Consider the following 16,569-nt stretch of genomic DNA (forward strand, 5'->3'; position numbering starts at 1 on the left):
AATTCAACTAATCTACATGTTTTGGAATGTGTAAGTGTACACAGAAAGGTCTCATAAACAAAGTCTTTGTCTGACTTAAACCAGAGACCTTTTTGCTGTGAGGCAACAATGATGTGCGCTAACTCATTGTGCTGCCCTCTACACTGAACACATTTCAATCATGGTAACAATGAACAAACATCATTCTTTCAAAATGACTCTAAATAACAACATAAATATAGCCAGCAAACATTAAAACAGTCATCTTTTTTAGTAAATATTAACCAAAGAAGTGAACATGTCGCAATGCATGCTGGGAACCATTCCGACCATTGCTTTTTTTTAATTGCTTGTTCAGATTACTCAGTTTGGCAAGTTGGGTGAACGATTTGAGCAAAAACTTAGATATCTAAGTCCAGTCAACAAAATAATATTTGTTAGCTGAATGATTTTTGCTTTTTTCATTCAGTGAACACAAAATAATGAATTGATGCCCTTCAACAAAGAAATCTTTGTTGAAGTTACTTAATTTTCTTTGTTGAATGAACATTTTAAAGTTGGATTTTTTACAGTGAACCCATCGTTATGTTAAAAGACTCAGTATGTAGGATTGTGGGCATAACTGGTACTGTAATCACACAACTGGTGGCCAATACAAAACATGACAACATAAACATCAGTTGAGGGCTGCAACTTCACTTTTTAAATGACTATATCCTGGCCGGATCACTGTTGTCAGTGATATACGTATTTGAAATGAAAATGATTTCTTAATGTTTAGTGACATATCAGGGCCATTTTATGATTCATTGATATAAATTTCTTACATACTGTTCCTTTAAATCTTTGTTATTTAAGTCTCACATGCCATGATATTGCTTAGTTGTTTTGTCACGTGTGCAGCTCGGACCTTCACGTAACCCTGCTGCGCGCATTAGAAGGTTTTTAAAAAGGCCTTTAGGTGCGATTGTGCTCATACTACAGCCTTCCGCGCCTGAGCCCAAGTGAACTGCGCTCCAGCCCACCTCTGCAAGCCGGCCAGGGCGCAATTAACCAAATCGCGTGAAGGGCGGTCACACTGATCTAACGAACCAGGCTTTGGGGGTCAAACGCACCTGAGCGCGGTTTGGTTTGGATAATGTGAGTGCGCCCTTAACCTGCTGTCGGTGTTATAAAACCTTCATTTTACAGCGTACATTATGCATCAGTACATTTCCATGAGTGTCTATACAGTATGTACGACCACAGACCTCATAACAGGGCACAGCTGGTGCTCATTTGAGGTTCTATTTGTTGACTTTGCAACTTTCTATTGGTATTGTGCCTGTTAAGACAATTGCTAGTGTTGTCTACTGTTCTACTGTTCTTTGTCTACTGTACAAAGTCAGTACAAAAAAATTATAAAGTCATTGTTACCAGTTTTTTAGTTTTAAGTACCGACTACTGAAATTTCGGTACCGTGACAACACTAACTATAGCTATAGCTTGGTGCGTAACCCATCCCTGTACATGTTTGCTACATATAGAAATGATCCTTCATGTACTTGCCGGTTGCTGTTCCATTTTTAAGTGATGTGAGTTATTTTTACCTTTTGCATGAAAAACTTTCTTTTATTGGAAGGAGAGACCTAAACCAGAATATCACAGATCAGGTGCCAGGGAATGACAGATACAAGACGTCATCTGGCCTTTGATGATTTTAATTCACTCAATTTGCTTACTATTAAGTATTAGCCACACTGGATGTGTTAATTTTTTAAACCTTTTTTTGTGTTGATTTTGTGTTAAAATAAAACACAAGTTGTATTAAAAGTAACACAAAATGTGTTGTTTCAATAATAACACAGAGACAATTCATTGGTGTGTAACACTGATAGTGTTGTTTTTAACACATCCGTTCTAAAAGGTCATCTTCCAATTGATGTTTAATAAATAAATAGCTGAAAGTTTTAAAGCGGAATTGAACCCTAGACATTTTAGTCTGTTATCACGGGTAATTTACGTCCATTATGCATTTTACATGAGAAAAAAAAGAAATTTGCACGATTTCGATTATTAGATTGATAGTGTGTTGAAGCAGAATTTTTGCACCGGTCTTTGATGGACTCAATTAACCAGAATGCACTGCGCGAAAATGAGTCATTAGCTTCACACATTAACCGATGCAGCCCTCAGGTTTGTTCGACTTCATGCGGCGCCGTAAGAACCGCCAGCCGGATGACGTCAAGGTTCCTTCGATTTAAAAGCAAACTCTCGCGATACTTTGACGGCATTCGACTGTCGATTCTTGCGGCGCCGCATGTAGTTGAACAACCTGTGCAGTATGTGGATGCAAGGACAACAAATTCAGGCCACCAGGAGTTTTTATTGTTTACATCAACTTGATCTTCAGCTGACACAGCACAGATTACTCGAAAATTTGAATATGCAGCAAGCACTTTCTTCAGGAAGATTTTGAGTACTGTTTTCAGCCCAGTTTTTCCGCAGACTCAGGTAATAAGGTTGGTAATAAGGTAATAAATGGTAAAAATATCTAAAACATAATTTGGCTTAGTTGTTGCTTGTTTTGTGTAACTGCGGTAAACAAACTAAGTAGAAAGTTATTATTATGTTGTTGTTATACTGAACATGAGCAAAGCAAGCTAAGCTCATCCTGTGCAGCTGTCAATCAAAGAACGTTATCATCTACTGTCAGTCATCTTGCCTCAAGACCCGCCCCCATTTAGAACGTTCAGAATTATGTAGTACAATGCAGCACAATCAACTATATGTGATAAAATATAGTGTTGGAGCATAATGTTGTTTTAGGGTGGACTTTCTGCTTTAAGCAAAATTCAACAGGCATGGTAGAAACACTCAAATCCTTTCTGAATTGAGGGTAGTTAAATCACAGAGTCTGTTCTTTTGGTCAAATCTTACAGACTTCATAGATACATTTGTAATCCGTAAACACTGCTGTATCCAAAAGCCAATCAAATCAATTTAAATGTCCCTTAAATCAAATTGGGATTTTGTTGTTTTTGGTCCATTTAAATGCTGATTTGACAGATTACTGATTCACTTATAACAGATATACTTTTAAAATGTTCAGAAAACGAAATATTGACTCATTGTAGAAAACGTGAGTGATTTAATCCAGCCATGGTTTTAGGAGGTTCTGGGTGGTTGCTCATTAGCCTCTTATCAATGTTGTACATATATTAGGGCTGCACAATTAATCAAAAAACTATTGCAAGTGAAACGATTACATAATCGCCAAAAGCCTCAATTACAGCTGTCCATTTGTGTCATTTCTGTGCATTTCAGCAGTATGTGTGGGCACCAAATACAGTGGTGTATTAGAGAATTTAAAATTGATAAGTTGACGTGTCCTTCGCCATTCGTTTGGCATTTTTACTTACAACATAATAACATGAATAAACAACTTGAATAATGGACAATTATGAATTTTATCATCATCGTGCAGCTCTAATACATACAGTACGACCATTTTCTGTCATTCAGTGTAAGTGAGATCTGTCCTAATGTCCCTCATTGACCAGCTATAATGTCTGCTAATTGAGTTTGGGTAAAATGCATTTGTAAGTTCACAGAGGGAGTCGCCGTTCCCTTTACTCCTCTGTAGATCCAAGCAAAACCTTATTTTACCAGCTCTGATGCTCTGATCCCAGCTGCTCTGCATTCTCCTAATACCTGCTAAGTTAAATATTCACATGTATCAACTTTGAGCTGAAAAGTTATTTCAGGAATTTTATGTTTGGGTGACTAAATGTTGTAATTAAATGTTATGAGATGTTCTGTGAACTCATGCAGCTGTCGTTGTGACAGCCATTACTGATGCACACCTATAAAGTAAATGCACACTGTAAACATCAATCAAAGGTCAATTCTGCAGATGCCATATTCAGTAGAAATTTTTTGCACTAGCTTTGCACTTTATTGTTTGCATAACAGTCAGGGAAAGGTATAGGTACCTGTTTATCCTGTATTTTGGATTGTCTTCATTTGCTGTTTTGTACGTTGTAACGGATCGCAGTTGATCCATGATCCGTATACGGATCACGAACCGCAGTTTGCGGAATTATACGCATAGGGAATTATAAATGGGGAAAGTTTATCATTTGCACGTGTTTCAAAGGCTTGCAAATGTTAAAACTCAAGTGATTTTAAACAATTTAACCGCAAAAAGGCGCTTAAGTAAGCAGTTTTTTGTACGCACAGACGCACATGCGATTGAATGTGTCCGGTCCAACTGCAATTAAAAGTTATCGTCTCTATGCCCTTCAAAGATCAGAACTCTTGATGTGTAAACTTTAGAGAAAGTTGTGCTACTGTGTCTCATACTGTAGTCCATTAAAATACATCTGGCAAACAGAGGACTGAAAACCAATGTCATTTTCAGTTTATGTGTAGCAACTGTTTATTCCGCATCTCTTACCCAAAGCACTGGATTTCGCCCTCCGTCTGTGTGTGCGTGCGCGTTAAAGTGCACTGAAAAGTTACTAGGGCTGTAACGATTAATCGTGCAAATGTGCGTTTTATCAATGAATGAATTTGAATGAATTACGGTGAAATCCCGGCAGATCCCAAAGCCAGGGGGCGCTCTTGTGCAGAAACTCCCTTTGTGCCATGAAGTAGCATTACAAACGCTATTCCAGGAAATGTCAATAGGAATATTTATATCGCTGTTCTTCAAATTGTTTCAAGCATTTTCGTGATAATGATTTTGTTTAACGAGTGTTGCTTTTTAAATGCACGTTATAAACGGCTCAGACTCATAATGATTATAGATTGATAAGGACTTCCTACTGATCAAATGCCGAAACACAGATTCGATTCAAAATCGATTCTGAATCGATTTCAGAGGCATTTTTAATGGGACACGCGATTAATTGTTGCAGCCCTGAAAGTTACACGGAGAGACGCATTTTAACTCGTCAATTATGAGTTAATATTTAACTAATAAATACGCCTTTCTGGACGAATTTCAAAGTGAAAGTGTAATACTGCTTTAGATGGCGCCAAACCGAATTTATCAAAAACGGAAGTTAAAAAGATTTAATGATTTATTTTAACTGCCTTTATGTTTGATCGTCATTCTTAATCTGATCTCTAACATAAATTCCTTTACAAAAACGCAATTTTTAAAGCTTTTTGCTCAAAATGTTGTATTTTTGAAGAGAAATATCCATATTTCAGTGGTTAAATTAAGTGGAAAAAGTAAATATATAATGAAACGTTTTTTCCCCATTTTGTTTGTTTATTTGTTTGTTTATTGTTTGTTTGAAAGCAGAGGGTGTGTTCTTTAATTTGATATAATTTGTATGTTTATATATTTATAAAAGCAAATTTTTCCTGGAAGGAATTTTGTGAAACTTTTGTTAAAATCACAAAAATGCAGGTGGGCAACTTTTCTCAAAAAGGCTGGTGGTGAATGAGTTAAAAAGCAAGCGAACATAAAATCTTTCTGTTCTTGACAGGACACATACAAACTAAATTTGTTATCCGTTGCGCCCCAACTGTTTTGTATTTTTAATGCAATCCGGGCTCAAATTCACCTAATATATTTTATAATTGTATTTTTTATAAACAGGGGAGTTTATGCATTAAGGGGTGGGGGGGTTTCCAGACAGGGCTTATCCTGAAATGCATGATTGAGCTGCTTTAAAACACATATCTTAACATATATCAGTGCTAATATTTTGTCTCAAGATGCACAACAGCTTTGTGTTTTTTATAAAAGCTACTTATGTCCTAATATAACTAAGGCCTAGTCCTGAATTAATCTAAACACTGTCCAGGAAACCCCCCTAAATGGCTAGATAATTAATGCTTTTATAATTTCAAGCATTATCATCAGAAGAAATGTCAGGCACTTATGGCCAGCTCCGCTTAGAGGAGTGTTATTACAGAAGCATGTTAACCATGTGATATAATTAAAATTGCTGCAAATATGTCCATGCAGCTCCCAGAGCGATGCTTCCCCCGCTGTCCAGCTCACTTCTGCTATTACTGTAACTGTAGACCAGTGAGAAAAACTATTTTACTGTATGTTGGAAGCCTAAAGAGAAGACGGGCGTAGATGCTAGTATTAATAGTACAACATGAGTCAACTTAAGTCAACTGAAATCATAAATTAAATGCAACCAAATACATCACAGTTTTTAGTTTACTTATAATAAATCAGTAGAAAACAAGCCAGTGTCAGCACTGTATTTAATAGCCATAAATACAAAATACTTAAAACCGTCTCTCAATAATTGTGAGTCCGATATGCTTTTGTGAGTAATGTTTTCTATATATCTTGCATGAGCATGCATAGTATAACTTTCATAGTTATCACCTATGTATAGTGTCCCAAATCCAACACTTTAGTTGAGATCTCATTGTTCAGTTAAGATATTGTTTGTTAAAGTTTATCATAATTGAAGCCATGCTTCTTCCCATCATTTTTAATTTTCCCACTGTTTTTCATCTGTGTTTTACAGGACACACTGGACGTTACATCAAAGCTCTGTTCTGCACCAGCCTGATCTTTATATTAGGGCACATCTCTCTTCAGATATGTCTGTATACTGTCCCCGGCCTCGATGATGCACTTGGACACAACTGTAAGTAAATCTTACTTGCCAGTACACTTCATCAGCAGAAAATATATATACTTAATAAAAGTGAAATATTGCTATATAGTATAATAAAATACTATAATGGTTTGTGCACACTAAAAGCGAACTGAATATTTGCGTAGCGTTACTCGCTCTAGATTACTTCTCGCGGGATTGTTTTTCGCATTACTCAAGCAAATGAAACCGTGGAAATCATGTCACAGAATTTGCGCTATTTGCAATCGCATGACGCGAATTCACATTTATTCGCATCTTTGAATTTACTTTATTTGCGCGAGTAGATTACAAACAATTAAATTCGCTTTGTGTGTGCACACAGCATTAGACTACATTGCATTATTTTTATTAAGTGAATGTTTAGTGAATGTAATGATGCACTTGGACACAACTGCAAGTACGTCTTACTTGCCAGTACACTACGTCAGCAAAAACAACAAGTATACTTTATAAAAGTGAAATATTACTTCAAATATCAACCAATAAATTATTGTAATGGTTTGTGCACACCAAAAGCGAACTGAATATTTGCGTAGCGCTGCTCGCTCTAGATTACTTGCGGGATTAATTGTTTTTTGCATCACTCGCGTAAATAAAAACCATGCTCTTCTCCATTTTCTGATACAACTGGACATGTCAAACTGGACATGTCAATAAGCTCTTCGTTGATTAGCTTGCATAACGATACATGCAAATTTAGCATTTTTAAACTTGCACAAGATGCGGCCGTGGCAATCGTGTCACCGAATTTGCGCTATTTGCATCGCCCAACGCAAATTCACATCTATTTGCATCTTTAAATTGACTTTGTTTGTAATCTACTTGCGCAAATAATTAAATTCGCTTTTGGTGTGCACACACCATTAGACTACATTGCATTATTTTTATTAAGTGAATGTTTAGTGTATGTAATGATGCACTTGGACACAACTGCAAGTACGTCTTACTTGCCAATACACTACGTCAGCAAAAACAACAAGTATACTTGATTTAAAAGTGAAATATTGCTTCAAATATCAACAAATAAATACTTGTTGTGTGCACACCAAAAGTGAACTAAGTATTCGTATTGTGATATTCGCTTTAGATTACTTGCAGGATTAATTGTTTTTCACTCACGCAAATAAAACCATGCTCTTCTCCATTTTCTGTACTGAACATATTAAACGGGACGTGTCAATAAGCTCTTCACTGATTGGCTTGCATACTTGCAAAAGACATGACCAAGGCAATCTTGTTGCCCAATTTGTGTCATTCGCATCGCCTGACACAAATTTACGTCTATTGACTTTGTATGTAAACCAACACCCCTAGGATTCTTTGCACTTTTTTATTAAATAAATGTTTACTTAGTTTTTTAAATAAAGAACAAGATGTAAATGTTTACAGTTTTGTAAGATTATTATATTTAGCCTGATTCTGAAAAGGTGCATTCACACTAGGCTTTGGATGTATAAAACTACTCTAACTTTATTTTCTGAGATAAACATTTGCATTGAGATGCATTTTCTTTAAAGCAGCTTTTAAAACAGTATGCGTTGCGAAAAGTGCCATACAAATAAATGCAAATTAAATAAAATTGAACTTCAACATTTTTATTACAACAAAATGTATTCAGGGGTGTAATAAATTATTTAAAATGCAACAAATGAACAAACTTTGTTGATCCAGAAACATTTCATACTCTGTAAAGTCATGTAAGTAGAGTTTCTTCACTTTCATGACATGATACCTAAGCAGTTTAAAAAGCCACCATAATCAGACTCACTTTATGTTTGTGGTCTGGACGCCGACTTTGCTTCCCTTAAAAGAGGAAAGCGGCAGATTCACACACCTACTGGAAGTCTCCAGTCTGACTTGAAACCCACACAGGGCTCGCAGCCTTTGGCCGACTCTACGGACACTGAGTTTAGTGGAAATGTTTCGAGTAGCTTTGCAAGGGTTTTTGTGGTCGACTTCGCTTTTATGACCTTCTAGACAACGTCCAGCACTTTGGCTTGCTTTACCATCAAGATAAAATCTCTCTCTCTCTCTCTCTCTGTAGGCAGCACATGGGAGACTCTATCAAGACATATCGGTGTGTCCAGGTATGTAGAGAATGTATGAGGAGTCTGTTTATGATAAGTGTCATGTTGACCCCTTTGAAAAATAGCAGGTTACCCTGTTGGGGTCATGGGCCCAGTGGTCATGTACTGTAATAATACAGCACAAATTTCCCTTCATTACATTAAATTGAACATAATATGAAATCATATCAACCATTAAAATAACACTATTATTTAGAGAAGTCCATAATCTCCTTTCATTTGATTTAGTTTTTACAAAAATTGTCTTTTGTTGACCTTAAATTTGATGCATTTCATTTTAATTAATGCATGTCAGGGTTGAGTATGAAGTGATTCAGAGTTTGGGGTTAGGTACAGACCTAAGAAGACCTCTACACTGCAAAAAATTACTTTGTTACACTGAAAAAAATGATTCATTGAATTTAATCAATTTTTTTAAGGTAAGTGGTTGCAATCAATTTATTTAAGCTACATTTAAACAAATTTTTTATATTTTATTTTACGTTACTAATTTTTTTTGTTTAAATGTAGCTTAAATAAATTGATTGCAACCACTTACCTTAAAAAAATTGATTAAATTCAATGAATCATTTTTTTCAGTGTACTTAGTATTTTTGTCTTGTTTTAAGTACAAATATAGGTACTTAAAACAACTCAAATCAAGATTAATTTTCTTGATGAGCAAAATAACCTAAGAAAATAAGTCTAGTTTTAGACAAAACTATCTAAATTAACTGAATTTGTGCATAAAACAATCCAAAAAAATCTGCTAATGGAATAAAAAAATCATGAACTTCTTTCCTTAAACACTTAATTCAAGAAAAAATGTCTTACCCAATTGGCAATTTTTTTTGCTTGTTTTAAGCACAAATTCACTTAAATTTACTATTTTTTGTCTAGAAACTAGACTTATTTTCTTAGGTCATTTTGCTCATAAAAATGCATCTTGATTTAAGAAATTTCAGATATTTGTACTTAAAACAAAACAAAAATACTAAATGTTATTCATACTGTATTTATGTAGTAAACCCTACGACAGTATCTGTGGCAAGTGCCTCTTGCTGTTTGATTTATAAGATCAGATTGATCAGGTGTAATTTGGTGTTAACCCTGCAGGCTGCCCCTGGATGACCCGTGGGGTGTGGTGTGGCTCCTGACCCCAGATCTCGGTATCTTCCTGGTGTCATTGGTCACTCTGATACTGTGTTGTCGTCTTCTGAGAAAGAGAGATGAAGGGTCTGTACCTCAGATGTCTGCTCTTATGCAGGAGGTGAGCCAAGCTTCTTACATTTACTTTGTGCTTGAAACATTTAATGGGTGTATGCACAAATGCACAAAAGATAAGTCTTGATAACAGAAGTAAAAAAAAAAATAAAGTCATAAAGTATTGTATAGTTGCACTATTATGCTGCGTCTGAAAACTTACTGACTTGTTGCCTTGCTGCCTCATGAGGCAATGACTTCGGAGGCATGAAGGCAGGTAAGAGAAACGCTGGTGTAAAAAGTGAAAATATACATTTATTTACACTAAATTTGTGCTCCAGCCGCTTTCTTGGCCGTCATTTAATTTTTTCAAACTCGACCAGGCTCAACCGATCACATGCACGCACACGCCTAGAATTGTGGGATTCGATCTCAGGAGTCAGGAAGTAAACCTAACATTGGATTCGGACATGCCTTGATGCCTACCTGCCTTGGAATGCTGGCGCAGAAGGCAGCAATTTAGAGTTTTTGGATGCAGCTGTAGTGTTTTAAAGAAAATTATAAAACGGCCAGTTCTGGTTCTTGATTCTGATTGGTTGAAACGCGTTCTAAGCCGTGATAAAATACACCGGTAACCTCACGGTTCAGACCACATTACATAAGTATCACTGCGCCACTGTTGCTGCGTACTGATTTATGAAAATAAACACCACAGTCTTTAATCATATTTTCATTGTGTCTTTGCTGCGTTTGTGTTGGTTGGTTGTGAACTGCGCTCTGTTTCAGTCACACTTGATTCTGAGGAACTACTTTGTTTGGCGGAAGAGTAATATTTGTACTAATATAATTACAACTTATTTGGGTTTTATTTTATAAAATCCCGCTAACGTTATGCATATGAAGTAACCGTTTTATAAACGCAATAAACCCCTCGAAGCGTTGGGTTACCAGTGCATTTTATAACAGCTAAGGGGCGTTGTTAGGCTTCTCGGGGTTTATTGCTTTAGTAAACATGGTTACAACATGAGAAATGAGCGATTAGCCAACAGGCATATATCCGCTATTCTCATATCAAATTAGGTCATATGTTCCTTTTAATTTTAACAAACCACAATTTTTGTCTTTGTTCTGTGGAAATTTGTAAAACAATGTATTTTTTGTGTTGATGACTGAATGACCAGCATCCTGATACAAAACAATAGGTTTAAAGCGCACGCTTTGGACGTCCGTCCCCCACAACCTCCATAAATATTGGAACAGAAGCACATTTTGTGTTATTTTAGTTGTTTACCAAAATGTATTACGGTTGCAGTCATATAATGAATGTTGTCTTAAAGGGCACACTCTCAGCTTTACATAGAGGATATTCACATCCAGAATGTCTGAAGAGTTTAGGAATTACAGACGTTTAAAATGTAACTCCCCCTTTAAAGAGGCCAAAAGTATTGGAACAGATGGCTTTAAAACTGTTTAATGGATAAGTATGGGCTATTTGTTAAATCATTTGAAGCCTGTTTAAGGTCTAAAGTTGATATTGGCATTTGCATTTGGAAGCTGTGACCGTTATCCCAAATCCTGTGGTTAAGGGACATCTCCATGCAAGGGATACAGATCACATTTAGGTTTCAAAACCACAACAAAGATTGACCAGATCAACAATTTGGTACATTCTGACTAAAAATAACACAATGGTAAGCTCAACAACATAAAAATCCTGTATGTATATATATATAGCAGTGGTGGATGATCGCATTATACTCTCCAAGATCAAGAAAAACATTTACAATGTGCCGACAAATGAAGAACTCTCTCCAGGAGGTAAAGATGACATTGTTTATCAAATTAATAAAGAGAAGATATTACAAGGAGAAATACAGAGGGTTCACCACAAAATGTAGGGGATTAGACTCTTAAAAAAGCTTTATTTGGAGAGATTAAACTAATATCAACCTGTAATAAAAATAATGGAGAAGGCCAAGAACATATCATGATACAGTGAGGAAAATAAGTATTTAAACACCCAGCTATTTTGCTAGTTCTCCCATTTAGAAATCATGTAGTGGTCTGAAATTGTCATCGTAGGTGCATGTCCACTGTGAGAGACATAATCTAAAAATAAATCCAGAAATCACAATGTATGATTTTTGTAACAATTTATTTGTATGATACAGCTGCGAATAAGTATTTGAACACCTGTCTATCAGCTAGAATTCAGACCATCAAAGATCTGTTAGTCTGCCTTTAAAATGTCCACCTCCACTCCATTTATTATCCTAAATTAGATGCACCTGTTTGAGGTCGTAAGCTGCATAAAGACACCTGTCCACCCCATACAATGAATAAGAATCCAACTACTAACATGGCCAAGACCAAAGAGCTATCCAAAGTCGCAATCTCCCTGGTGAAAAACTACAGGGAACGTTTGACCTCTGTAATTGCAAACAAAGGCTACCGTACCAGATATTTACATTGACTTTCTCAGGTGTTCAAATACTTATTTAATCAAATACTTAAAAAAACTTTTAAAAAATCATACATTGTGATTTTTTTTAGGTTATGTCTCTCACAGTGAACATGCACCTACGATGACAATTTCAGACCCCTCCATGATTTCTAAGTGGGAGAACTTGCAAAATAGCAGGATTTTCAAATACTTATTTTCCTCACTGTATCAGCAGACAACATCTTCAGTAAAATAGTGTTCAGGCAGTGGGATTGCATTTCCATGCATGGTTTCCTAAGGCAGTGGTTCCCAAACTTTTTCAGCGTGCGGCCCCCCTTGTGTATGGTCCATTCCTTCGCGGCCCCCCACAGAAAATTTGTGACAAAAAACTGTTCTAAAACTCAACATTTTAATAAAAAAAAAACATAAAATTATACAAAAAGTAGTGCTTTTGGTTAGTAGCCTTATTTTTTTTAGGTTTAACTACACAGAATTGATTATAAATTAATGTATTTCATAAAATGACATAAAACTGGTGCCCCCCTGGCACCATCTCGCGGCCCCCCGTTTGAAAACCACTGTCCTAAGGCACTGGATTGCTGGTGTTTTTTGGTGATGTAACAGAAGACAGAAACATTTAGATACATTTTTCACTTCTCTAGATGTTGTGAAGGGGTTTTCCTTTATCATGGAGAGGATAATGCGACCATTCACCACTGTTATCCTTTATAGAAGTACAGGATTTTTATGTTGCTGAGCCTACCAGTGTGTTATTTTTAGTAAGAATGTTGATCTGGTTATTCTTAAGGTTCCTGCTATCTCTCTAATGGATTTGTTATGTTTTTGGAAACCTACATTTTTTCTCTATCCCTTGCATGGAGATATCCCTGAACCGCAGGATTTGGGATCACAGTCACAGCTTCCAAATGCAAATGCCACACTTAATATCAACTCCAGACCTTTAACATGCTTCAAATGATTTAACAAATAGCCCATATCTTTATAAAACAGTTTTAAACTCAACGGTTCCATTACTTTTGGCTTTTTTAAAAAGAGGGAGTTACTTTTTAAACGGCCGTAATTCCTAAACCATTCCTCCAAATTGGATGTGAATACTTTCTAAGTAAAGCTATATTCACTTTATGTCTGGAACTGGAATTAACTTTGGTAAACAGCTAAAATAACACAAAACATGCTTCTGTTCCAATATTTATGGAGGCGAGTGTAAATATATTCTGCTCTACGTTCAGCCTCAGGCCACCTTTGAGGATTTAGGGGTCCCGTGGGAAATTAATGTTTGTTCCCAGGGTGTTTAATTAAGTGTTCAAAGAACTAGTTAAACTGGTTTTGACAAAGTTGGAAAGATTGGGAAAAAATCTTTTAAAGATACAGTTGCCCCAAAAGGTATTTGAACAAAAAGTTTTGCATGGTTTAATTTTGTTAGAAATTCAAATTTGACAGGAAGTCAAATCGATTGGTGTTTCACAAACTTTTAATAATCATATGCAAGTATAATTGTTGTCTTCATTATGAACAGTATACCCTGTATGTTTTTTTTTTTTTATGTAAACCCCTTTTGGTAATATTTTGCTCGAAATGTGTACTTGTTTTGATGTCAGATTCTCCTGTGCTGTTTTTTGTCCATTTAATTTTACACCACCCCTCTTTCCCCTCCTAAAGTTTTGTTTAAGCAGTTAAAAGTACACGAATGAGAAGCCCTCCAGCACTGCATGTTCTGCTTTGGTTGTATTTTTTGTCACGTCATCACTTTTAAATGCACAGAGATGTACAGGAATGAAAGCCACTTTGTTGCACAACGATTTATTATTGTGGTAACGATTTTGAGAACTACCTGTCTGTGTGCATCATGGTTAGTTGTTTTATATGTTGGTCAGTCAAACTGATATATATATATATATATATATATATATATATATATATATCAGACATAACCATATTTTAAAAAAATACTCTGAGAGGTTGTCACTCGTACACACCTGGACTGCTGTACCTTCATTGAAGTTTTATATGCAGAAAGGCCTTTATGTTGATCGTGTGAGTCTCTGTACATGCAAAACGAATTAGATCTGTTTGGAACGTGCAGTTTCTCAACAGTTCACAGCAAGTACTGTTTATGCCCAAAAAATGTCAGTGTAATAGTGCTTAACAGGATTGAAAATGGAAAAATGAGGTCACGCTAAGCTGAATGAAACTACAGCAGTATCATTATTACAATAATGTGCTGATAATAGCATGTAGCTCTGGAGACAAAGTCACATGGCACCTAAAGTCTCAGTTTTGTTTTGAATCATATTATGATGGTGATTATGAATTGCACAATTTGACACAGCACCAAGATAAGTTTAAAAAGCTTTATTTGCATGAACACTTGGAGCTTTTTAATACTAGTATTGCTCACATAGGGGGTTGGGGGGTGAACAAACGCTCTTTAAGTGTAAACTTGGGCGTGCTATGAGTATAAATGACCCTTAAAGTCATTCAGATCAATGAGGAAAGGTCAGTTTTTACTTGGTGGATATATGATTTTATCTGTCATCTTTGGACAAAATAAGCTTTTTTTATTTATTTTTTTACGGCTCTTTATCTCGATTCAAACACCCACACAATCTCATTCCTAAATTATAACGATTTGTCTGTCTATTAACTCTTTCCCCGCCTGCGTTTTTAAAAAAAGATGAAAAAACAGACCCTCTGCTTTCAACAAAAAAAAAAAAACGTTTCATCCTACCTTCATTAGTTCTCTTGTAATCACCTTTCAAACATGGGTAGGTTTCTTCAAAAACACCCAATTTTGAGCAAAAAGCTGAGATAATTCAATTTTTGCGAAGGACTTTGATAGAGATCAGATGCAGAGCGATCTTTAAAACATACACAGAGTTCTTTCTCTTTCACGTGAGGCGCTACTTCCGGGTTGTATACGTTGCGGAAGTGCGCCACCTGGTGGATAATAGCGGTATTGCGGAAAGACGGAAAACCCCGTCATTGGCGGGGAAGCATTTTCTCTTAATTGACGAGATATCTCGTCAATGGCGGCGAAAGAGTTAAACTATCGACAGAAATAAAACCGAAACATTAAAATATGCGTGGGCGCTGTCACGGATAGTCATCATCGTGTAAAGGGGGATTTTTTAGTAATGGGTTTCCATGACAATTGTTTATTGGTTTGCTTGTTAAATTACGTGTTTAAAGTACGGATGAAGTTTGCGTTCTTAGTGCTTTGGTTTCACGGATGCGCAAGTGGCACGTTTGAAGCACAGATGACACTTGCATTGACACGTGTAATGTGCTTTGCTTTTGCTTAGCTTGTTCATGCTGGCCACGTGTGTTGCGGATGTCTGTCTGTATACTGCAAATACAATTTGTTTTCTTAACTTTATTTGCAAACTGTGTTTTAAACAATTATTTAACAACAAACTTAACAACTAAGGAAGCCTCTTTAAAATGCTTATTTTATTATTGCTTGTTTTAAAGGGACAGTAAGTAGGATTTTCCCCCATCTAGTGGTGAAATTGTATTTTGCATTCAAACGAATAGTGCTCTCTAGCACCTCGCTTTTCCAAATGTGTGTTGCAACTATGGTAGCCGTTATGTACTCACTGATCTCCTTGTCCATTTCAGCTGGTTTACGTGTTCTGAACGAAAACGCGTTGTGGAAACGCGTTACGCTTTTTGTCCCAAGCTTATCATTGCCAGAGGTCATTTGACATATTTATGAAAAAAATTAGCTTTTGACTACTGAAATACTTAAAAAACTACACATTATCCCTTTAAGGAAAATGAAAAAAAAAAAACTAGGTGGGTCCCGGATTGATAAAGTTTTGGAAACCCTGGTAGCGTGCACACCAAAGCGTTTACGCCGGTGCTTGACGTATGTTTTCAATAGCTTCCAATGGAAGTGCCACACTTTTCAAATAAGCCGGCAGCTGGCGGGTTTTGTCCACTCTGAGTGATGGCACTTGGCCTTTTTATCACAAAGAGTTAAAGGGGCAATAAGTAGGATCTACCCCCATCTAGTGGTGGAATTATATTTTGCATTCAAACGAACAGTGCTTTCTAGCTCCTCCCCTTTCCAAATGCGTGTTGCAACTACGGTAGCCGTTATGTAATCGCTGATCTCCTTGTCCGTTGCAGCTGGTTCACGTGTTCTGAATGAGAAACGCGTTGGTAGGCAAGTGCTTTTTGTCCCTCTCTGCTATTATAGTTTATCAATACGGCAGAACGATATGGATGCCTC

The 16,569-nt window shown here is 36.3% G+C and overlaps 1 protein-coding gene across 2 annotated transcripts in view; it reads left to right on the plus strand.

The window, feature by feature from the left end:
- The window catches only part of piezo1 (piezo type mechanosensitive ion channel component 1 (Er blood group)), a 143,116-nt gene that overhangs the window by 49,878 nt on the left and 76,669 nt on the right, over positions 1-16,569 (plus strand). For both annotated transcript variants that reach the window (XM_073859526.1, XM_073859527.1), the window contains exons 3-5: positions 6,468-6,590; positions 8,647-8,689; positions 9,785-9,938. In XM_073859526.1, coding sequence (XP_073715627.1) covers positions 6,468-6,590; positions 8,647-8,689; positions 9,785-9,938 — 320 coding nt within the window. The remainder of the gene's footprint in view (positions 1-6,467; positions 6,591-8,646; positions 8,690-9,784; positions 9,939-16,569) is intronic.

Source organism: Misgurnus anguillicaudatus, chromosome 21 (genome assembly GCF_027580225.2).
Source record: "Misgurnus anguillicaudatus chromosome 21, ASM2758022v2, whole genome shotgun sequence".
In the NCBI taxonomy this organism is placed as follows: Eukaryota; Metazoa; Chordata; class Actinopteri; order Cypriniformes; family Cobitidae; genus Misgurnus; species Misgurnus anguillicaudatus.